At 39.3% G+C, this 24,567-nt stretch overlaps 1 protein-coding gene across 7 annotated transcripts; it reads right to left on the bottom strand.

The window, feature by feature from the left end:
- Positions 1-915: 915 nt before the first annotated feature.
- Positions 916-23,117, bottom strand: LOC127806311 (pentatricopeptide repeat-containing protein At1g52620). Of its 7 annotated transcripts, none has more exons than XM_052343522.1 (7): positions 20,461-23,117; positions 20,225-20,353; positions 20,025-20,082; positions 2,929-3,011; positions 2,618-2,812; positions 1,677-1,764; positions 916-1,274 (listed from the first exon to the last, which is right to left on the bottom strand). In XM_052343522.1, exon 1 carries the CDS (start codon positions 23,046-23,048, stop codon positions 20,604-20,606), a length of 2,445 nt encoding a protein of 814 aa, XP_052199482.1. In that variant the 5' UTR covers positions 23,049-23,117; the 3' UTR covers positions 916-1,274; positions 1,677-1,764; positions 2,618-2,812; positions 2,929-3,011; positions 20,025-20,082; positions 20,225-20,353; positions 20,461-20,603. The 7 variants fall into 7 exon arrangements, with proteins under 7 accessions (XP_052199482.1, XP_052199481.1, XP_052199483.1 ...); XM_052343521.1 differs by having other exon boundaries at positions 20,266-20,353; XM_052343523.1 differs by having other exon boundaries at positions 2,633-2,812; positions 20,266-20,353.
- Positions 23,118-24,567: the final 1,450 nt, after the last annotated feature.

Below are 24,567 nucleotides of genomic sequence, written 5' to 3'. Positions count from 1 at the left end.
TATATACCCATATAGCCTGGGCTGGATAATTATTTTTCATTTTATTTTTTCTGCAAAATAAAAAATACTTTGGATATTTGATATACTCTATCTGTGTGTGTGTGTTTTAATTTTATTTGTAGCCAAGCCATATTTTTATATTTTAAAATAAAATATATTTTATTTAATATAAAATGCATATTTTGTTCTATTTTTTGGGGTTATTCAAACCTTGAAAAACTTAAAAAATGTTTAAGAAAATTGCAATAATCACCCCCTTAATTTGTCCTAATCGCAAAGACTACCCTTCCTATTGTAAAAAACAAAAAACAAAACAAAAAAAAAACTGAGAAATGACTCTTTTACCCTCCTCTCATTTTCTCTCCCCTATTCTTATACAATATGTTTTTTAATTAAAAATATATACTTCCTAAATACATATATAAATTTTAAAAATAAAAATAAAAAACAAAAATTATTTTGAAAACCTTTTTAGATATGAAATTTTAGTATCAAAGTTCTATTATCAACAAGTGTTATGGATATTTTTCGAACCACATTTCTTATGGGTAGCACTCGACCTACCAGGCCAGCCTAACCTTTCGAAACTCAATAAATCTAAGGTCAAGCTTGTCAAATCAAGATCAAAAGAGAGGGAGAAGAAAAGGAGAAAAAGGGTTTAAATGTAACGGTATCTTGGTTAATTTTTAAAAATTTAATCAAATTTAACTAATTGTAAGGAAATTATAACGTAATATTAAAGGTAAAAAATAATCAATGTATTTTATCAAACATTAGAGATATTACTTGTGACTTCTCTAAATCTCAAAAGTACTAAGTGTATTTTTTTAATATTTTATATTTCAAGACTAACAAAACCTAATTTTTTTATTGCAAAAGGAACAACTCATCTAGACATTCGACAACATATTCAATCAAATGAGTATATTATTCAAAATAAATATTGGGTGGGGGCCAATGTAATTTTACATCTAGCCTTGTAATTAACCTCATATGCAAAAGTGTTGTATAAGCCTCAATCTATGATTGAAAGCTGTCGTTACAATTGAAGATGGAAGATAGATGAACTATTGAAATTTGATTACATTCATTCCCCTTTCAAAAAGAACAAGAAACAAACAGAATCAGGAATTCAATTTCAACACTCGGAATTTTGGGTGCCCTTCATCTTCCTTCTCTAGGCCCTTGATGTGATGGCAAGCAACCATAAAGCACCAATAACAATGTATTGCATTGGAAGAGAATCAATTTGATTGAAAACCAACTTTTCAGCACTACAAGAAGGAAGAAAAAAAAAAATCATGTTCAGAGCTTAGCAATTGCAAACAAGTAACCCGGGAAATGGTAGATGCTAGTAGCTAGCTATATAACAACAACAAAATGCTGAAAGATAAATGTTTCTAACCTGTTTCTTCCTTTCTAGATGTGATAACAAATTTGAAGAGCAAAGCATAGGGGTGTGTGAGTGTGTGTGAGTGGGATAAAAGCACGTTATTGTTGGAGCAGCATGATCTTAATAGAAGTTTGGCGGCAACATATAGAATTGAAAATTCAAGAAGTGAAATGATAAAACGGAAGCCTCCAAAATAAATCTGAAAATGGGTAAAAGTCTGGCATTCTTTTAGCTATTTACCCTACCTAATGAAAATGGGCAAATTAACACAATAAGAACAAACCTTAACAATAGGCTTTTCCTTCCTGATAATTGCCACCAAGCAACCGTGAGGTACGAACTCTTCAGTCATCTCCACCACTTTTATCCCCCTAGGAGAGAATCAAAAGTACAAAAATGGTTGAAATTAGGTTATCAAGATAGCAGATGGGAAAAGCACGATCTGAATATCTCATGAGGTAATTAGGTAAAATACTAGAAAAAGGAAAAACCAAAATGCAGAAGATAAATAGTAGAAACAAAACCAGGGTTCCAAAGTTGATTTTTAAGTTGCCATGAAATCTCCAAATAATTCATCATAAGAGAAAAGAAACAATAGATGAAAATGTCATTATTTTTCTCAACGTAATAAAGCTTTATAACAACAAAAACTAGAACTACAATGATAGTATAAAACTGGCACCTTTTGATTTTTTATGAGAAATTCCTGGTTAATTATCATGGCAAAAATACTGATCACAGCAGAGATACAATTGCAGCGACAGAAACAAAAAATTAAGAGGAGCCATCATCAACGAGAAGATAAAGACAGGCAGAGATGGGAGCTCGAGCAATCACAAGCAAAATGCAGAAATCAAAGGCACATAAAAAACGAAGAGGATCATCCACCAAAAAGTCTGTTTAGGCAACAAAAAAGAACCACAGAACAATGTAACAAACTGATTTGTCTTCAAAACCTGGAGGGTATAAACTACGGAAAGAAGGTGAATGTACCCTACCATTGGAATCGCCTGAGCCATAGGCAAGCATCACAGATTGCATTTTGATGCTTTTAGAGCATAAATTAACTTTTAAACCATATGCAAATACAGAAAATTCACAATAGAAGATTTGTCCCTGAAGGTGGTATATTTTTAGTCGAGGAAAACCAATTAACAATGAGGACTACATAACTAGCAAGTGTCTGCAAACGGCGCAAATGTGCAGCTACAGTTCTAACGGCACCTTATGAGCTTTCACCTATGGTGGGTGGGGCGGGGCATCATACGCTCCTCCCAAGGCAGAAGCAGCACCAGGCACAGATGCACCACCAGAAGCAGCTGCTCTGCTGCCACCTGCATTCGGGATCATTCCCTCTCTGATGTAGCCCCAAGACCCATCTGACCATGTTGTCTTCCATAACTCTGACTATAGGCACCACTGCCATGCACAGGAGGTGGATTTAGAGGATCATTATGCACGTATGTTACACCATGATGGCTTGGCGCTGCATATCCAGAATACAATTGTTTATACAAATAAGCAGGAAAACTTACAACGTGCTTTTTCTCAGCATGCAATGTTTCCACCTCTCTTGCCACACCCACCAGTTTTTTCGCTGTAGCTCCCATTTGCTCCTCTATGTTCAACATTTTTTATACTCAAAAGGAGTGATTTTTGCGTGAAGAATAAATGAAAATAAGTTTCATGCAAATGTACTATTGCTCCATAAATAAATTAAAAAAATGATCTGAAAACCAAAGATCCAGAATGTGGGTATATGTACCTACTAATAGACAAACTGTGCAGTAATGCAGAGTGCTCAGGTATGAAGGGTGTGGAAAGAAAAGGGATGAAAGAAGAGAAGCTTAGTGTAGTGTTCAAAAACTATGGACACCCAACCCAATTATTGTTCACCACCCCTGAGGTTAAAGTTTACAATATAGGAAAGTGTTGTGCCCACATCAGACATGGTTACTCATCAAAAGCTTTAGAATATGTGCCAAATGGTGTGCCCTAATTTTATTTATAGTTTCGTATTTTAGCAGCTCTAAGAAACAAAAAAACACATTGTCACGCCCTCGAGTTGAGGGTTGGGCAATCTGGGAATTCAGGGAGAATTCCAAGAAGAAAGACTAGAAGTTGGGATAGGAACAGAGAGAAAGAGCAAAAGAGCGAGAGAAAGAACAGAGAGAGAATTTGAGAGAGGAAAGAATTGAAGAGATTCTGTTATTATTCCAAAAACTGCCCCCAACTTCTTACAAAAGCCTTCTTAAGGCTTCTCTTTTCTGTTGAGAGTTAACTGTCAACTGAAAGAGTTATAACTATCTACAACCACTCAACCACCTGCCTATAACCGCATACAACTACTCATCCTCCTGTTTGTTACAATTAGTTTTAAGCTTCCCCCCAAATGTCTAATCTACCCCTAGGGTCATAACATTTTCCCTCCCCTTAAGAAAATTCTCGTCCCTAAGAATTTACAACGACGGGCTACAATTCAACTAATCCCTGCTTTCAATACTTGTTGCCTCCTTCTCTCTTTCTTTCTCCTTTGCTTTTTCCCTTTGAGTGGTAGAAGTGTAGCAGCGTTCGCAGCCTTTGAATGTTCTTCCTCTGCCTCAGCCCTTTCTTCAAACTCAACAGCTTGTAAAGAATGCAGTTGTGACTCTTGAGCCCCCTTCTATAATAGTTTCTGCAATTCCTCCCTAGCAATCACCTTGCACTCACCGGTTTCTTGATGGAAAACAACCTCTTCTTCTTCTTTTCATCTAGTCCTTCCATGTTCAGTAGTAGTCTTCTACATTGGTGGCCTGGGCGAAAGTTGTCTCCACATTTATAGCATGATTCTAGCTGCCTCTTTTGCTCTAGCATAGGATTTTTAACTGTGTTAAGGTTAGAGTTAACCTCGAGATTTCCTTCCAACTACTGATTGGTGGGAAGAATATTACTTGGTAGCATTTCATGCTTTATGTATCTCCAGTCCTTATCAAAAAAAAAGAAAAAAAGATGGAACATAGAGATTTTGCATTGATTACCGACAACTCAACTCTAATTCAATCAAAAACAAATTTCCCATATCCCTAACTGAAGACTTGATGAATTGTTTGGTGCTAAAATCTTTTCTAAGCTAGATCTTAGGTCTGGTTACCATCAAATTCGCATGAAACCCTCTGATATTCCAAAAATAGCTTTTAAAACCCACCAAAGGCTATATGAATTTACTGTTATGCCCTTTGGATTAACCAATGCTCTAGCTACTTTCCAAGCATTGATGAACCAAATTTTCTAATCCTATTTGAGGAAGTTCATCCTTGTTTTTTTTTTTTTTTTATGACATCCTCATTTATAGTCCCAATTTTGAACAACACCTATTACACCTTCTGTAACACCCCACTCTCCCAAGGTGTTAGGTAATGTAAGATTCCGGGGATATTTTTTTTCTAATTAACGGAAACTCAACACAAAACCATTCCCCGAAGATCCCGTTACACCTTCTCAGTATATCAACTATGAACCATCAATAAACTAAGACAAGTACATCATCTCAAATGCGAAAGCTAGATCGAAACCTCAACAGACACAATCAAAACCACTTTATTTATTATATAAAGTCGAACCAACGTTTACATGACGTCATCAAAATTAACAACATAATTGAAAACGACATAAAGTAAACTATTCACTAATCGCCGTCACCCCTCGGCGATCCCTTTCCCTTTTGCACCGCTGCCTTCACCTGGAACGTTTGAATATTCCAAGAACAAAGTCCTTCTTAGATGATGAATCATCTAAGTGAGAGTTCAAAACATATTTTCATGAATGTATGCAAAACATGAAATAAACCAACACAACCCGGCAAACTCTAGCCCAAGAGAATCCCACAGCACTTAACCCTATCACGAGAAAAGAGCAATCTCTCTAAAAGCTATGCCACCATACCGACATATCGACACGACGCAATTCTAGCTTAAGAGGGGCAAGTCAACGCATCTCTCCAACATCTCGGGAATAATCGTTACCAACTCCCGGCCCAAGAGGGTCACATCAACGCAGGAACCCGGCTCACCACATTTACGTCGAAGATTACGTTCCCACTCAAAAGCATCCAAGAACCACTACCCAATCCCAACTCAAATCCCATATGGACCACCTAATCATCCTAATGCAACTTCCCTGACCAAACGGCCCAGCACGGAAAGCAAGGCAGCTATCTTGGCTTGCACACCAGCACAAGATACCCCTATTATTCCATCACACCCTTGGAGAATTATGGCTACACTATCCAGACAACATTTTAGGCTGACATTCCATATAAACAATCACAAAACGCATGACAATGCCATATTTCACAATTTAATGCATCATATAAATAACGTTTTATAAAATGCAATGCACAAGTACAAAACATTTAGAGACGAACCTCCCTCATGAAACCAACCGTCACAAGTTATCATTTGCATGAATTCTCAACACGTTTTGGTAGTATAAATACCAAGTTTTAGGGTAGAAACACCCGCAGTTAACAAGTTTGGGGGAGAACCACTCACAACAAAATCAAGTTTAAAGTAGGATGTCACGAGGAGACCCTTCTGAGACTTGAATTTAATTTTTTCTGCTTAGCTTAATTGCTATTAGTTATTATTTGTTGTTGTTATTCCTTAGTAGAGTAGCTTACTTTCTGTTAGGCCTTCTAGAAGGAAAATCGTTACAGCCAGGCAGGGAATCCCGAGTTTGTTATGGGAGTAGACCCCACCTGGCAGGGAATCTTCTCAGGCGTGAGCATATATCCGCCTACCTTCAACGAGAGGGGGCATGAATGAACAATAGAATTCCCATTGTTTCCTTCTCTAAATTCTCTCACTCTCTCTATTCTTACTCTCTCTGTTCTTCTTTTCTGGATTGCTCTCTCTTCTTCTCTCTTTCTCGCTGATTATTGCTTCTGGTGCAAGCATCAAGCTATCCTAATTCGCATTGGAATTAGGATAAGGTGTGTTGTCTGGCCAAGCCGTGACAATCTTGGTATCAGAGCATCGGTTCTGGGCAGAGGCTGCAACTTAAGAAATGGCGGAAGGAACCCGCATGAAAAATTTTGAGACGCAGTTGCAGCAGGTTAGCTCGACTGTGTCAGAATTTCAAGGGAGGATCGACCAACTGGAGATTCGAGGAGAAAGGAACCATGAAGCGATCGTAGCAATGGATCGCAAGCTGGAAGGGTCGTTGGTGGGACTAGAACAGAGGTTGGAAGGATCTATGATGAGGCTACGAGAGGACATGCAGCAGTTTATGCTCATGTTTACACGCCAGAATACGGTAAGGATGGCTCCTGACTTTCCTCCGTGCGAGAGGGACGACCCTGTTTTACCGAGAACTAGAACGCACAGGAGGGAAGGTACATCTGAGATTGAGGTAGAGCATGACGAAGAGTTAGAAGGGGTCATGGGTAGAGAGAGGATTGAACAGCCTCACGGCCATCCTCTGGGGTTCACCATGCCTAGGATGGAGATACCCGTGTTTGAAGGAGCTAATCCTCGATGGTGGTTGAGGAAGTGTGAGAGGGTGTTCAGCTGGCATAATATACCTAGAGGACAGAGGGTGCTGTTAGCCACTGCTTACTTTAATGAAGCGGTGGATGCCTGGTTTCAAGGATGTCTAAGTGTGAGGGGAGATTATACGTGGGAGGAGTTCTCTGAAAAGCTTTGTGAGCGATTCGGAGAGAGGAGTATGCCAGACACGATAGAAGAATTCAATAAGCTTAAACAAATGGGAAGTGTAGATGCCTATTTGAAGAAGTTTGAGGAGTTAAGATCGTTTATGCTAGGTCACAACCCACATTTCTCCGAGGCTTACTTCGTGTCAAGCTTCTTAAGCGGCTTGAATGAGGAGTTACGACCAATGGTCAAAATGATGAAGTCGAGGACGGTGGAGCAAGAGTTGGAAAGCGCCCGACTGCAACAGATGTCGGTGGAGGCACTAATGAGGAAGCAGAGACTGCAGCAGCGGGGAGTGAATATCGGAGCCAACCTTGTCGGGGGAAGGAGTTACCCTCGCGGTGCGGCAAGGGGTAACCAGGTGGTCAGAGGTGCAGGTGGGTCGAGCTCGGTTCCTTCTGAGGAACAATTAAGAGAGCAAAGGAGGTTGGCTGGCCTTTGCTTTTGATGCAGTGACAAGTATCACCCAGGACAGCCTTGCAAGAGGCAAATTCTCTTATTGGAAGGAGACAAGGAAGAAAACCAAGAAGAGGAAATAGACGGAAACAGCAAGGAGGAAGTAACAGAGGACAATGGGGAGATTTCCATTCACGCTCTAAAGGGAGTGGCTAACAACAAGATCATTAAGGTGGGAGAACGCTATAAAGGTAATGATCTTATGATTTTAATTGATAGCGAAAGCACCCATAGCTTCTTGGATGAGAACACCGCAGGAAGGCTGAAGTGCCAACTCACAGGGACTCTCCCTTTGAGTGTAACAGTAGCTAACGGCCAAAGAGTGTTGAGTAATTCAGCATGTAACGAGTTTTGTTGGGAAATGCAAGGAGAAAAATTCGAAACAGATTTGAGGCTCCTGCAGCTAGAGGGCTGTGATGTAGTCCTAGGGGTAGATTGGATGAAAGGGGTGAGCCCCATCAGTTTCGATTTTAACAGGATGGAAGTGTCCTTTGAGAAAGAGGGGAGGAAAATGACACTATCCGAAGGGAAGGAGGTGGGAATGTGCAAGATGATGTCGAGAAGGAGACTGCAGAGGGCGATCAAGGGAAAATGGGGGCGCTGGCCACAACTTTTTTCGATCATGGCAGCAGTGGAGGTCTAGGCAGGTCCGACATTGCAAGGGGAAACGTGCTCAACGGTTAGTGCAAACCTGGGAGGGCCCGAACAGGTACGTTACTTAGACCTCCTTAATAGATTGCTGGTTGAGTATGAGGATCTCTTCCTTGAACCTCAATCACTTCCTCCTACTCGAGTTCATGACCACACCATCCACCTAAAACCACTAACTGAGCCTATCAACATTAGAGCTTATCGTTACCCCCACTCCAGAAAAATGAAATTGAAAAATTGGTGAGGGAAATGCTTAAACAAGCCATCATCCGACCCAGCCAAAGTCCCTTTGCTTCTCCCGTCCTTTTGGTTAAAAAGAAAGATGGAACATGGCGGTTTTGTGTGGATTACCGCCAACTGAAAGCTATAACCATCAAAGATAAATTCCCTATTCCTTTGATAGAAGACCTGTTGGACGAGCTACACAATGCTCGGTTCTTTTCTAAGCTAGACTTGCGCTCAGGCTACCACCAAATCTGAATGAAACCCGAGGACATCCCCAAGACAGCCTTTAGGACTCATCATGGGCATTTTGAATTCTTGGTGATGCCTTTTGGACTCACCAACGCCCCATCCACTTTTCAATCCCTTATGAACACCATTTTTTAACCTCATCTTCGAAAATTCATATTGGTATTCTTTGATGACATACTCGTTTATAGCCCCTCATTTGAACTACACTTATCTCACCTTAGAGTTACCCTTGATATCCTCCGATCTCACCAGTTGTTTATTAAGAGGTCTAAGTGCGCATTTGGCCAAGGGCAGGTGGAGTACTTGGGACATATTATATCCCAAGGTGGAGGCGATGGTGTCCTGGCCAAGGCCAAATTCGGTAAGGGCTTTGAGAGGATTCTTGGGTTTAACCGGGTATTATCGCCGGTTTGTAAAGAACTATGGGATGATTAGCAAACCGCTAACGGAATTGTTGAAGAAGGGGGGTTTCAGCTGGGGACCCAAGGCAGAGGAGGCTTTTGAGGAACTGAAAATGGCCATGAGCAGGGTGCCAGCCCTTGGTCTGCCAGATTTCAGCAAAGCTTTCGTTCTGGAGACCGATGCTAGTGGGACCAGAAGTGGTGCAGTCCTGGTTCAGGAGGGAAGACCACTAGCATTCCTAAGCCAAGTGCTAGGTCCTAAACACTTGGAACTCAGCATATATGAGAAGGAGTTCCTAGCAGTTCTAATGGCTGTAGAGAAATGGAGGCACTACTTAGAGGGAGGAAGATTTATAATCAAGACTAACCATGAGAGTTTGAAGTTCTTGCTACAACAAAGACTTCAAACACAGCTGCAGAAGAAAGGGATGGCCAAGCTCATGGGGTTGGACTACCTTATTCAGTACCGAAAAGGGAAAGAAAATGTTGCCGCCGACGCACTTTCAAGGTTCCATGAAGAAGGAAGTTCGGTAGCCATAACCGAAGTGATTCCCCAGTGGTACCTTGAGGTGATTGACAGTTATGATGGGGATGAGAAGCTTAAACCCCTGCTGGAGGGGCTAGCGTTAGGGGCAGACGTGGGGAAAGGATATACCTTAAATCAAGAGATGCTGAGGTATCAGAGAATGGTAGTAATCGGGGATAAAGCAAACCTAAAGGGGAAGATATTTCAGGCCTTACATGCATCGCCCATGGGGGGACACTCAGGAGAACAAAACACATATTTAAGGGTGAGGCGAGTCTTCTATTGGCCGAGGATGAAGTCAGAGATTAAGGGGATGGTGCAAGCTTGTGACACTTGTAAAAGGTGTAAATTAGAGACAGTAGCCTACCCCGGGCTATTACAGCCTTTGCCTATTCCCGATCAGGCTTGGTCAAGCGTATCAATGGACTTTGTGGAAGGATTGCCAAGGTCTGAAGGGAAAGATAACATCTTAGTGGTGGTGGATAGATTAACCAAGTTTGCACACTTCATTGGATTAACCCATCCATACACAGCTCAAGAAGTGGCGAGAGCCTTCTTGGATAGGGTGGTTAAATTACATGGGACTCCCAAGACTATAATTTCGGACCGGGATCGAATCTTCACCAACATAATGTGGCAAGAACTGATGCAATCAATAGGAATGAAGCTGAGCATGTCCACTGCCCATCACCTTTAAACGAACGGCCAAACCGAGAGGGTGAACCAAAGTCTTGAGACCTATTTGAGGTGCATCTGCCTAGTGCAACCCAAGGAATGGCACAAATGGCTAGCCTTAGCTCAATGGTGGTACAATACTTCCCACCATTCCTCCATCAAGATGACCCCATTTGAAGTGTTGTTTGGGTACCAATCGTTTGTTATACCTGCAGTAGAAAGCGAATCCAGGGTAGCTTCGATGGATGACTACTTGCGAAGGAGGAGAGAGGTGACACAACAGCAGAAGCAGGAATTAGCTTCAGCTCAGAACCGCATGAAGCAGTTCGCGGACAGAAAAAGGAGCGAACGAGAGTTCAAAGTGGGGAACGAAGTATACTTGAGGTTAAAATATCCTCACCTCAAGTCCCTCACTCAAAAAAAAGGTGACCAAGCTCAGTCCTAAGTACTATGGGCCGTTTCCTATAGAGGCCAGGGTGGGGAAGGTGGCATACCGACTTCGGCTACCAGCAGGATCGCTCATCCACTCGGTATTTCATGTATCTCTCCTTAAGAAGGCAGTGGGTGAGCAACCTGTCAGTGCAATCCTACCAACCATTCTTGCAGAGGCCGGGCAAGCCATGGAACCTGAGGCTATTTTGGAGTGAAGAGTGATCTACAAACATGGCGCTCCACTCATGCAGGTGTTGGTTAGATGGCATTGAAGACCTCCAGAAGATAATACCTGGGAGTATCTACCCGATCTCCTCAAGCAATTTCCAAGGGCAGCTAATCTCCTCAGCATTTCTTGAGGACAAGAAAATTGTTAAGGTAGGGGAAATGTCACGAGGAGACCCTTCCGAGACTTGAATTTAATTTTTTCTGCTTAGCTTAATTGCTGTTAGTTATTATTTGTTGCTGTTATTCCTTAACAGAGTAGCTTACTTTCTGTTAGGCCTTCTAGAAGGAAAACCGTTACAGCCAGGCAGGGAATCCTGAGTTTGTTATGAGAGTAGACCTCACCTGGCAGGGAATCTTCTCAGGCGTGAGCATATATCCGCCTACCTTCAACGAGAGGGGGCATGAATGAACAACAAAATTCCTATTGTTTCCTTCTCTAAATTCTCTCACTCTCTCCATTCTTACTCTCTCTGTTCTTCTTTTCTAGATTGCTCTCTCTTCTTCTCTCTTTCTCGCTGATTACTGCTTCTAGTGCGAGCATCAAGCTATCCTAATTCGCATTGGAATTAGGATAAGGTGTGTTGTCTGGCCAAGTCGTGACATAGGAACACTCAGAAGTTAAAACCAAGTTTTTCGGTAGAACGCTCACCTTAAATGTAACTCAGAATGCCTCGAAATTCGAGCTTAATCTCGACTCTGGTGTCAAGCTTTTAAATACTAATTTCCGAGCCCCAACACGTCCCTTGAACTTCAAATAAATCTCTAGAATTTTTCAAAAACTTTCTACTATTTTTTTCCTCTATTTTTCTCTTCCTTCTCCTCTTCCTCTTCTTCCTTCTCTCTTCTCTTCCCTACGCCTTCTCCACCTTGCGCCCAATGCCTATTTATACTCGACTTGTGCTTGGGCTCCAAGCATATATATGAATATTATATATATATAATACTTCCTATGCTACCACTGATTACACCCACAAATTTTGCCAATCCCTGATTTGGTGCTTGGCCTCCAAGCACATATAAGTATATATATTAAAGTTGCAAGCACATCTCAAATCTTCAATTTGCAACTCCACACGTATGTAAATATTATATATTAATTATACCTATCACTCGGCCACCACTTTATACATACATATAATAATTACATTATCTACATATTATAATTGCATCCTTCTTGGCCACCACTCCATATATACATTTATAATTCCATCATCATGGCCAAGCCTTGGCCTTCACGCACATCTCACATACACTTCACACAGATAAATACATAAATTATATGTTGGAACTTGGCCTTCACTCATTTACTGACATAATATATATATATATATTTATTAAAGAATTCTATCCTAGCCCACCACGCACATTTCACCCACAAAAATATTTAAATTATACACTCACAACTCTTGAGCATCACATATTCTATTGTAATACCCCCCTGATTTCATTCACAGCACACAGATACGTATACACGTATATATATAATTTGCATATATAATTTATTAAAATCATTATAAATTCTTCAATTAAATTATTAATCCCATTTTATGCATTGCATAATCACAATTATATCTTCAAATATTAAATTAATAATCATTGAGATACTTAAAACCCAAAATTAATAACTCCAAATTACTCGACAAGGTCGATTTTGCCCTCCGGTCCCTCACGGGACCCTTGTTTCATCTTGAAACCATTTCATGGTTGATCTTAACGCAAAATCGGAGCTCCCTCAGGGTTCCGTTGACTTTTCGGAAGTCCCCTACAACGATTCAATTTTTCAGCCTGATTCACAGTTGTACTGAAAACTGTTCCCGATTCAACTTCTTTTGATGCCTAAAATCATAACTCGAATTACTCATCGATATTATTCCATTTTCCTTAAATATCTAGGGTCTGGGGTACTCCCTTCAATCGATTCGGTCTCTTAAAACTGTGTCAGTGTACCCTATAGCCTCATTCTTTCAAAAATTCCACTTATGCCCTTCATAAAATGCCATTTATAACCTCAAGAATTTCTCGAGTATTACACCTTCGTACTACATTTGAGGTCCTTAAGTCTCATCAATTGTATGTCAAGCTCTCTAAATGTACCTTTGCTAAGAAAAAGGTGTAGTATTTAGGTCATATAATCTCTGGGGAAGGTGTGAGGACTGATCCAAAGAAAGTAGAAGCAATGGTGGAATGGCCTAGGCCTAAGACAGTGAAGGAATTAAGGGGATTCTTGGGGCTGATTGGGTATTGCCGAAAATTTATTCAGCACTATGGGCTGATCAACAAGCCCCTAACGGAGCTACTCAAGAGAGATGGATTTCAATGGAATCCTAGGGCTGAAACAACTTTCCTAGCCTTAAAGAAATCCATAACTCTAGCCCCGGTGTTAGCTTTACCAGATTTCTCCAAGCCTTTTACAGTGGAGACAGATGCGTGTGATAGTGGAATTGGGGTTGTCCTTACGCAGGAGGGTCATCCATTGGCGTTCATCAGTCAAGCTTTGTCCCAAAAACACTTGGGACTAAGCATTTATGACTAGGAGTTGTTGGCGGTGTTGGGGGCAATAGATAAGTGGCGCCATTACTTGGAGGAAAGCCCATTTGTGATCAAAATGGACCATGAAAGTCTCCAATTTTTATCCCAACAGAGGTTGCATATGCAGTTGAAGCAGAAGAGTGTATCCAAATTGATGGGTTCCGACTACAATATTCAATATCGAAGGGGAAAGGAAAACGTGGTGGTTGATGCTCTATCAAGAAGAGAAGAAAAGGGGGACTGCCAAGCCATCACAGCCGTGATTCCAAAATGGGTGAAGGAATTAGAAGCAAGTTATGATCAAATGGGGTGGCTTAAGGAACTGGTCGCACAATTAACTGTGCAGCCTGTAGGGTCTTCGGGGTACTCACTCTCAAATGGATTGGTGAGGTTTAAAGGAAGAATAGTAGCGGGGGATGACAAACCCCTAAAGGAAAGGATCTTAAAGGCGCTTCATTGTTCACCATTGGGAGGTCATTTGGGAGTCTGCACTACATATCATAAGGTGAAACAGTTATTTTTTTGGCCTAAACAGAAGAAAGAAGTTGTAGAATTTGTGTTGTCTTGTGCAGTTTGTCAGAGGTGTAAACAAGAGCAAGTTGCCTATCCAGGGTTACTAGAGCCCTTAGCAATTGCCCGAGAAAGAATGGGAAGGGATTTCCATGGATTTTGTGGAGGGATTACCAAGGTCAGAAGGAAAGGATGCCATAATGGTGGTAGTTGACCGCCTAACCAAATTCAGACATTTGATCAGCCTATCACATCCATTTATAGCCCAAGAAGTGGCTAGGATATTTCTAGATATAGTGGCAAAAATCCATGGCATACCTAAGACCATTGTCTCGAATAGAGACAAAATTTTTATGCCTTTTGGTAAGAGTTATTCAGAAAGTTGGGAGTGGGATTATGTATGTCCACTGCATATTGGTAGACTCCCAGAAAATGTAGGATGATCCGATTCAATAGCAAAGGATTACAATCCGATTACAATCGAAAAGAAAGAAACAGGAAACAGGGCAATTCGAGAGGCCCTTAATCTCTCCTAACACCACTGTAAATTCTCCGCCCTCACCTGCCACCACCTCTCTTTTATTCACTCCCTCTCTAACGGAATTGGAATCCCACATGCAGGTTGTTACACAACCTTGTAATTCCTGTTCTACCCCTCCTCCACCTGGCTGGCTGTTACAACCACCAGCCTAATTCCTAAACTATCCCCAATTCCTTGGACGCCTTTGGTACGTCTAGTGAATCAGGGGTCTATCACATATCACCCACAAACAGATGGCCAAACGGAGTGGGTCAACCAATGTCTTGAGGTATACATAAGATACATGTGTTTCACCACCCCCAAGAGCTGGAACAAATGGTTGCCATTAGCACAATGGTGGTATAATTCCAACTACCATAGTGCTATCAAGTGAAGCCCTTTTGAGGCTATGTTTGGGTATAAGCCTTCATTTCTGCCAGCTATTTCAGATTCCTCACCTACTATGGCTGCAGTTGGGCACTACTTACAGCAAAGGCAGCAGACGTTGACAATGCTTAAGAGGGAATTGGCTACAGCCCAAAACGGTATAAAACAAGTACCGGACAAAAGGAGTGAGAGGTCATTTAACATTGGGAATAAGGTCAACCTCAAGGTTAGACGATTTTTACAACACCCCTATACATCCATACCAGCTTTTAAGCTCAGTCCGAAATACTTTGGGCCTTATTCCATTGTGTCCAAGGTTGGTCAAGTGGCCTATAAGTTACAGCTTCCAGAAGGAGTGACAAACCATCTGGTTTTTCATGTTTCATTACTGAAGAAGGCTAAAGGGCCTATTGCTTCTACTAGTCCAGATCTGCCACCAAGTGCGGAAGAAGTGGAAGAGGTGATTGAACCCTGTGCTATAGTGGAGAAAAGGGTGATATACCAAGGAGCCCTACCCCTAACCCAAGTTTTGGTGGAGTGGTCCCATCTCCATTTGGATCACACTACTTGGGAGTACCTACCGGATCTATTGAAGCAATTTCCCTAGGCTGTTGGACTACTTTGAATTCTTGAGGACAAGAATTGTTTAAAGGGGAGGGGATTGTCACGATCCTAGGGATAAATCAATAAATGTGCCGGTAGTAACCGCTTGTATGAACCGTTAGTTGTTAACTAGTTGGGGGGTTAAATGGTTAGGGGGTTAGCTAACTATACAACAGCCTACTGCTTTGCTATTACGTTAGTTAGCTTTACTATTATACTGTTAGAAGAATACAAGTTCTTTGCTCTCTCTCTCTCTCTCTTTCTTTGCATTTTGTTCTATTCAAATTTCTGGAATTGCCCAACCCCAATTCAGGGGCTTGACAAGGTAGTCTCATAATCTCCCAAGTGCCATTGGTTTCTAAAGCCTGCATCTCTTCCATAACTGTTGCCTTCCATTTTTCATCTTGTAATGCATGATATACATCTCTAGGGATTACAATATCATCAATGCTGACAGAAAAAGCTCTAAACTGAGGAGATAGGTATGAATACCCCAAATAATTGGAAATAGGGTGTTTGGTACATGATCTCACCCCTTTCCTTAGTGCTATTGGGATATCTAGGTTATCAAATCCTTGAGATTCCAATCTTTCCACAACACCAGCATCTTCCATAACTCCATCATCTGGACTTATCTCTGGATTAGACAATGGGATTGGCTGAGGATCACAAGGCCTTCTGGAATAAACCAATGGTGGTTTGTTAGAAGCCTGATCATCCTCCTGAATCTGGGTGTTCTGATCTCCCCCTTGATAGCTTTGGGTAGAAATAGGGACTGGGACTGGTTCAGGAATAGGTTGAGGTGGTTCAGGAACAGGTTCAACAGCAGGTAGGGAAGTAGAAGGAGAGGTGGGAGGTGAACAGAGCCGGTCTTGGGTTTTCTGAGGCCTAGGGCAAATTTTTTCAAGTGTGCCCCTTTATACAAATTAAATAAAAAAATAAAAATTATCAACTAATTAATTTTATTAAAATTATAAGAATTTACAAAAGATAAGGAAGAATAATTTGGAGCCTCATTAAAACCTTGTTTAGGGAAAACCCAATGGGACAAAACCCCAAGCGAAGGAAAAAGAGTACCCTGCATTGTAAATATTGCATTAAAAAACGAAAACTACATATTTGAGTCTACATGCTTCCTCCCAAATCTCCGTAAGCATTTCTTGATTTGATCAATCTTCCTTTCATCTAGGGTTGTCAAAAAATATTCGAAAACTGGTGAACCGGACCAAATTGGACCAAACCGTGCCTTTTGGATTGGTTCAATGGTTAGATTCTGGTTCTAAAAAATTAAGAACCGATATATTTGGTTTGGTTACTGGTTTTTTTTTTTTTTGAAACCACGGTTCAAACCGAACCAGAACCGATATTATACTTATATATATATTATAATTTTTTTGGGTATATATATATACACATATGCATAAATAGTATCACTTCTTAGGAAACTAGCGAGATTCATGAACTCTTTTATTTCTAGGCTTTTATGCGCTATTGCTATACTAAATGGTCGATGTAATCTCATTTGATGAGATAGTCTATGAATTATTTTGTTCTACTTTTACTTCAAAACTTGAAGCATTAATGAAGTTATGGGTTTATTTTAATTAACAAATTTTTTTGTAATTTCATATTTTGCGAAAATGTTTAGAAGCTAAATGTTAATTGGGTAGAACCGAAATCGAACCGAAACCGGTTCGGTGTGACAGATTGGTCATGGTTTGATTTTATATATGTAATGGTTCGGCTACGGTTCTTATTTTTTCGGAACCGTTAAAAATGGTTCGGTTACTGGATTCTTATAAAACCGAACCAATACAAACCGTTGACACCCCTACTTTCATCCTCCATAATTAATCGAAGCAAAAACAATCATCACATGTACTAACAAAATAAAAATAGCAATGAAATCTTCTTTTGACAGGGTACAAGCAGCAACTCCTTTTGTTAATTTTTTTTTTAATTTTTTATACACATAAATATATAAGTTTAGGAAAAAATTAAGCCCCCCTCAGCTGTGGGCCCTGGGCTGTAGCCCTGGTAACCCTAGCCCAGGGCCGGCTCTAGAGGTGAACAAGTAGGAAGAGATATGGTGGAGTTCCAATATTGCTCTATACTAGATGTGCCTCCCTACAAAGAAATATTAGGAAAAAAAAGGTTGATGCTCAAGAAAAGAGACGTCACATGACACAATAAAGTGCCAAGTAGTAGAGCAGTAGCACTTATATCTCTGTTGAGTAAGAGAATAGCCAACAAATATGCATTTGAGAGCTTTAAGTTCAAGCTTGGATTGAGTAGGTTGAGACTTGTGCACAAAGATGGAGGTTTTTTCTTTCTGCCACCCCATTTTATTGAGGGTTGTAAGGGCATAAGTTTTGGTGAATGATACCATGCTTAGTTAGATAATGGTTGAAGTCATCAAAAAAATATTTTCGGCCATTGTCTGAACATAACACATGGATTGAGGATTGAAAGACATTTTTTATCATTTGATAAAACCTTTTGAAGATAAGATAGGCTTTAGATTTGTCTTTCATTAAGAATAATCAGTTAACTCTTGTATAGTCATCTATGAATGTGATGAACCAACGAGTGTTAGTTAAATTAGGAGTCATTGATGGTCCCCAAATGTCACTATGGACCAGATAAAATGGTTTTGAAGGCTTGGGAATTGCTCTTGTCAAATAACCAACTTTCCCTTTTCCTCGAACTACTAGCAAAATTGATTGGGACCATTCTCTAAAGTTGGTTCCATTCAGTTTATGCTGAGTAATCTAAAGAGAGTGGCTTTCAAGAGTCGTTGGAAGAGGGACGGTAGTAGACATCTCACTACCTGATTGAGTTTCAGCCATGTCGTGGACTTAAGGGATTCTACAATCCGTAGGCAAGAAGGAAACGTCTACCACAAGAATGTGGCTCTGATACCATGAAAAATGAATAGAACTATGAATATTCTTCCTCTCTTTCCATTGACCAATAGGGTGAATTATATATACAAAAATATCCTAAGAACTCTCCTAAATTACAAGAATAGATTATAACAATTTTAAATACACTACATTACAAATTTGAATGAATTTGAACTTGGATTCCCTCATCTGTTTTAAAGAATTCTTCATCCTTTCTTTCCTTTATCCTCTTAGTTTGAATTGTTTTGATCTTTTCTCATAACAACCTTATCTCTTTATCTAGTCGTTCACAGCTTTGAATCAATCTTTCTTTTCTTTTATCTTCTCCAACACATATCAAGAGAAAATAATAAAGTGCACAAGATGTTCTGAAAAGTAATATTTCCTAAGTATCATCTTGCGGCATCCAGGATTTCTTTGCACTAAAATCATCATATAGATTATATTACAACTCTTTTAGAGTTCATGCATCTAACCATACATCAAGCAGTTAATGCTTGAAAACACTCATTGTCCTTCTACTTCCTGATCAATAACTCATATTACACTACTGTTTTTGTTTTATTTTATTCCCCTGCTTTTATGGGATGAGGCAGTAAACCAGGAAAAAGGGCAAAGTATACTGTACTGGGAATATGCATTTTCCAGCATTTCTTTAAGACCAAAAAATAGATCACCCAAAAGCATAAACCAGTTGGTACACGGAGGAAACTCACAACTGAAGCAAAAGTTATGAATTATCCACCAGAGTGACAATAAATAATAAAAGTGGTCATATCATATGCCTTCAGACTCTAAAGCAAAAAAGACAAAATTAGAAATTTGAATAAAAGTGGTCATATGTCTTCATACTCTAAAGCAAAAAGGACAAAATTAGAAATTTGAAAACAACCCTCAAAACCAAACTACTGAAATTTATTACAAGGAATCTGAAAGCAACTGTAGACAAGTTCACTGCAACATAACTTTCACAAAAAAGGATGTGAGGAATAATCTCGTTCAAAAATTTTATCACTCTATGTAACATAACTGAAAATCTAGAGGGCGTTTCTGATGCCCATGCAGCTTGCAATATAAAAAGCAGCCAGCGTATCTGAAGATATGAGGATGGCTTCTATTTTGTTATTACTGTAGAATTTCTGTCTTTATCTTAATTTTTTTCTGTGAACCAATGTCTTCAAATCATTGTAAAGAATAAAATAATGGAACAAGCACCAATAAGATAAGTGACCTAATTCAAGTTGAAGGTGCCTCATAATATTAGGATCTTCAAAAGAAAAAGAATAAAAAGAGAATGTGCAATAGGGAAAAGGGTCAAACTCAAGAATTATGGCTCGAGGCAGAGAGATATGGTATCAAATGACCAAATATTTTTCCGGAATGAAAGCAGCAGATAGAGTTAGCAACATCCATAAGCAAATAAGACTTGACTGACTTGGGCAATTTCTATGCTATTAGAACATTTATACAGAAACTGCCACCAAAATGGCGTGCAGTATTAATTTTGGAAATGTAAACAACCTTGATGGCTTTGTGCCACAGTTGTGGTTTATAATCTAGATACCTGCAGTGCATCATCCATTGAATTAACAAGACTCAGAAACAACTTCAATGACCAAAAACAACTTTAATAATAGGGATACCTGTAACCTGCTGCTGCATGGTTACTTCAAACAGTTTCTCCTCAGAAAAATCTTTAGGCTGCAGTAGAAAATTCGAATTTATACAAATTCTTAACTTGAAAAATGAAAAAAAAAAAAAATGGATGAGGCTCCTGCTTTATGTGTGTTGGGGGAGGGTCAACTTGGAAAATGAGGAAAAAGAAATGGAGAAATAACATTACTGCATCTATTATCTCTTAAGAAAAGCAGTTCCAGTTGGCACCTTTGAAATGCCATTTCTGCTTCATTGCATTCAACGTGGCAGTACACAATATTGTGATTGTAGTTCCCTTTGAATGGTAGTGAACAACCTGCATCAAAATGGTAAACCAAATCAAAATCCATAACCATCACTAACAAGAAAATATCTAGAATAATTCCACCCAGCAGTGATTATTACACAGGATTTGATGCTTACAATGACAAATATTAAAAGACTGCTTTTGGTTGAAAACATTTCCAAGGGGTGACCCAATCTAAGATCCAATCAGTTCCCAGGTGATGAGAAAGTTCTCTGGTTTTTGGGACTTGAAAATCCTGTTTGGGATTTTGAGGGATCCCCTAACTTAATAAATCCTCAAGATCATTCCCTTCTTCACCAAGAGACCTGCATTTTTCAACAAAAGTCTGCAAAATTTGTGAAGCCTCTGAACTCTCTCCTTTAGGCAGGTAATCATCTAATATCAATGAATATTTCAAAGCAATCTTGAGCTCTGATTCATGTAAATTGCATGGAATAATATTCTTCCAGTCTTTTGATTGTCCTTCCAAGCAAACACCATGTAGCAGGGCGGCAAAAGTAACAGAATCAGAGATGCAGCCCTTACTACCAATATTACCACTCAACTGGAGAGCGGTCTTTAGCATTCCATATAAGCAAAGGCATACAATAATAGAACTATATGCAGCAATCCTTGGAAACCAACCATCTGACACCATCATTCTAAAAAAATTCAGAAACACAGATATCCCATGTTCACAAGACTCATTTGCCTTATTGTAGTTAATACTGTGTCCACAATTTGAGAACCCGTTCACCAAATAATGGAAAGTAACTTCATTGGGAGTGCACTTGCTCATCAACATCTGTTCGAAAAAACAGGCCGCTTTTGTAAGGTTACCCACTTTACAAAAGCTTCCTATTAGTACACTATATGTGACAACATTAGGCTGCAAACCATGAGATTGCATCTCCCTAAAAGCTTTTTGAGCTCCATCGATATCTCCCCTTCGGCAGAAACCATTAATCAGAGAGGTGTAAGTAACAACATTTGGCTTGCATTGCCGTTTCACCATTTGACTAAACATCCTCAATGCACCACCCAAGTCATCCTGCTTTACATATCCATCTATGACTGTAGAATAAGTAAATTCATCAGGAGAAATATGCTTTTTTATCATTTCGTTGAGACATGATATTGCATCAAGCATCATTCCGAGCTTACAGTAACCCTTAATCATGGTGTTGTACCCCACCACACCTGGATCCATACCCTTTTCAATTATGAGCTCAAAAAGCTTCTTAGCCCCATTAATGTCACGATTTCTTATGAATCCATCAGCTAGAGTGACATAAACAAAGGGATCGGGCAGCACATTCTGGTCAAGCATCTCAGCAAATAGCTGTTTAGCAATAGTAAGCCTGCCTTTCTTACAAAATCCATTCATCAAGACATTGTAAATACCAGCATCAGGCAAAACTCCTCTTTCCAACATTCTATCACGAATGGCTAATGCAACATCTAGTTCACCTGCAGAGACAAGCCCATGGACAAGAGCTCCATATGTGATCACATCAGGTTTATCACCTCTTTCTGTCAACTTGATCAGCATTTCTGAAGCCCTTACAAATTCCCCTTGTCTGCAATAATACTGTATGAGAGGAGTATAACTGAATTTATTGGGTGCCAATCCCTTTCTCGCTGCGCGGTTTAGAAGCTCTTCAGCTTCCTGAACCTTTCCACCCCTACACGAACCATATATCAGGGTATTATAAGTCACTATGTCAGGCTCACAACCACTCTCAATCATCTTATTTATAGTCTCGATCACCTTCACCTCGTAACCATGCTTATATTGAGCATCAATGACACTGTTATAGATTTCAACATTAATATTTAAGCCCCTTGCTTTCATTTCCATCAGGAGCCTATCAACCGCCTCAAAATCCCTTCCCTTGCAAAACCCATTTATCATTGCACCAAATGTCTCCTCTGTAGGTAAAAATCCCTTCAATTTCAACTCCTTAAAAAGCTCATAAGCTCTTCCAGTGTCACCTTTCTGGCAATAGCCATTAATTAGCGTATTGTAAAAGACAATATTGGGTATACAGCCTTCTCCCCACCTGTCCTCAATCAGCTTTCTACCTTCCTCGACCTTCCCTACCTTACACAATCCTCTAACCATTATACAAGTACTATAATTATCTATACAGCCGCCATCCCCTCCCCCATTATCTCTTTCAACCATTTCATCATACACCCGATGTGCAGTTTCAATTTGACCAATATCTACAAGCAGCTTAAGCAAAGAATTACAAGCAAGAACATCAGGAAGGGAATTGTAAGTGGACATCACAGTCCTATACAGTTCAAGGGCTTTATCCACGAACCCAGAATCTGAATATGATCGAATAACAGCATCCAAGGCTTGGCGGGTTGGTAACATATCTTGCCCTTTCATGCTCTGCAACAGCGTTTCAATCTCCGAAAACACTCTGGACTTGGCCAAGAGTTCAAGAAGGGAAGAACAAGCACGGGCATCAGGAGAAGAAAAGAACGGCGGTGGGCGTTGAGTTAGCCAGTCAAAGAACCTCAAACCCAAATGCGGGTCAGGAATTCGGTCGAACACCAAATGAGCAATGTCTGATGGAACCACTTCTCCTTCCTCTTGGGAGAACAGGGTTCCGATTATCTCTTCCCACTGATTCTGATCGTGGGTTATGAGTATTTTGCACATTTTCTTGACGATCCTCTTTGTGAGGCTGCTGGGTTTTATTATTCTCATTCTTCTTCTTCTTCTTCCTCTCTCTCTCTCTCTCTCCCCCTCCCCTAATAAACTCAGACCAAAGCTAAAACCAAAAACCGTCCATGGTGCTGTAAAGTGTAAAGCTAATTTTCCATAAAATGATTTAAAAACAAAAGAAAAGAAAAGAAAATTGGAGGCAATATGATACGTACAAAATTTTTGTTAAAATATAGTTCATTAATATGTACATATAGAAAAGAAAATTACTTATTAAGTGGATGATAATTAGAGAATGATTAACTTGCTATTTTTACATTTTTTTTAGAGAAAACAATGTCACAAAAATATATAATAATGATGTTTTTATAATTCTAAATTACATATCATTTTGGTAATACATACATTGCATTTTAAAATATATATTGAATGATAATCTTAACTTATATTTGTTATTTTGAGGAATATTATATTTTTTTTCTCTACAGTAAATAAATATTTAATAATTATAAAAGGCATTTCTCATTTTAATCCCACACCACTAGAAAAGAAGAAATGGTAAATTACTAAAACATTTTAGTGTGTTTTTAAAATTTAAAATTAATTTTAAATTTGCTTAGTATGAATGCCTAATTTATTATTTGTTTTAATTTTTTTTTTTTTATTAATTTACTCTGTTAATACTACATATTATTATGTTGAGACGAGAGAACTTATAAAAGAGAGAGAACGATGTATCATAAAAAGAGAAATTATTTTTCTTAATTAGATAAGAATTCTATAATAGAATAGGAAAGAAAGACAAAATACACACGAAATACCCTTTTGTCTCTTTTTCATATGTTTATTTCGCTTACACCCCAAACTATAGACATCATCGTATTGTATAAAGGTTGGGATTGGTTTTAAGTTGTAGACATCATAGAATATAAAGAAATATTTCAATAAAAGGTAAGTAAGAAATGATAATTTTGTTATTCTTGGGTGCAAAAGATGAAATCCCTCACCTTAAGGACCCCTCACACACTGCCTCACACACGTAGGAGGGGTTAATTACGGTACACAATAGTATACTAGGTAAGAACACAGTGCATGGTGCCCACAAGGAGTCACTCCCACAGGAGGGTAAAATTCTCACACTGCGACTGTCATGATTCGAATATGCATTATTGAATGTAATCTACTACCTGAGAACCAACCATGTTGCGTCCGTGGGAGCGATAATTTTGTTATTCCCAACATAAAAAGGTGTGGGTGTAACCTAAAAAAATGACTGCAAAATTTGTTATACTTTCAATGAGGAGAATGAACAACTTAAAAAAGAGGATTGTCTTAATGAGTTGGGGCATGCCAATCCTATGACAAGTCTTCATAGAGGAGGAAAGCTATATATTCTGAGATTTGTAAGATCTCTTGTACGACAAGTTTTGAAACCTGAGCTAAAGGAACAAGTTTCAAAACCAAGAAAAAAAGGTAACTAGGGTAAAAAAAAAAAAAAAAAGTGAAATGATTAAGTCACTCTAAAAAGCAATGAATCCCCTTATTGCCATATTGTAAGCAA

This window comes from Diospyros lotus, chromosome 7 (genome assembly GCF_014633365.1).
Source record: "Diospyros lotus cultivar Yz01 chromosome 7, ASM1463336v1, whole genome shotgun sequence".
NCBI lineage: Eukaryota > Viridiplantae > Streptophyta > Magnoliopsida > Ericales > Ebenaceae > Diospyros > Diospyros lotus.
Note: the sequence above shows the minus strand (reverse complement) of the source record. Positions and strands in the feature narration are given on the sequence as shown.

Coding starts and splice junctions, on each gene's coding strand:
- LOC127806311 (XM_052343522.1), bottom strand. CDS start 23,048: ATGAGAATAATAAAACCCAGCAGCCTCACAAAGAGGATCGTCAAGAAA.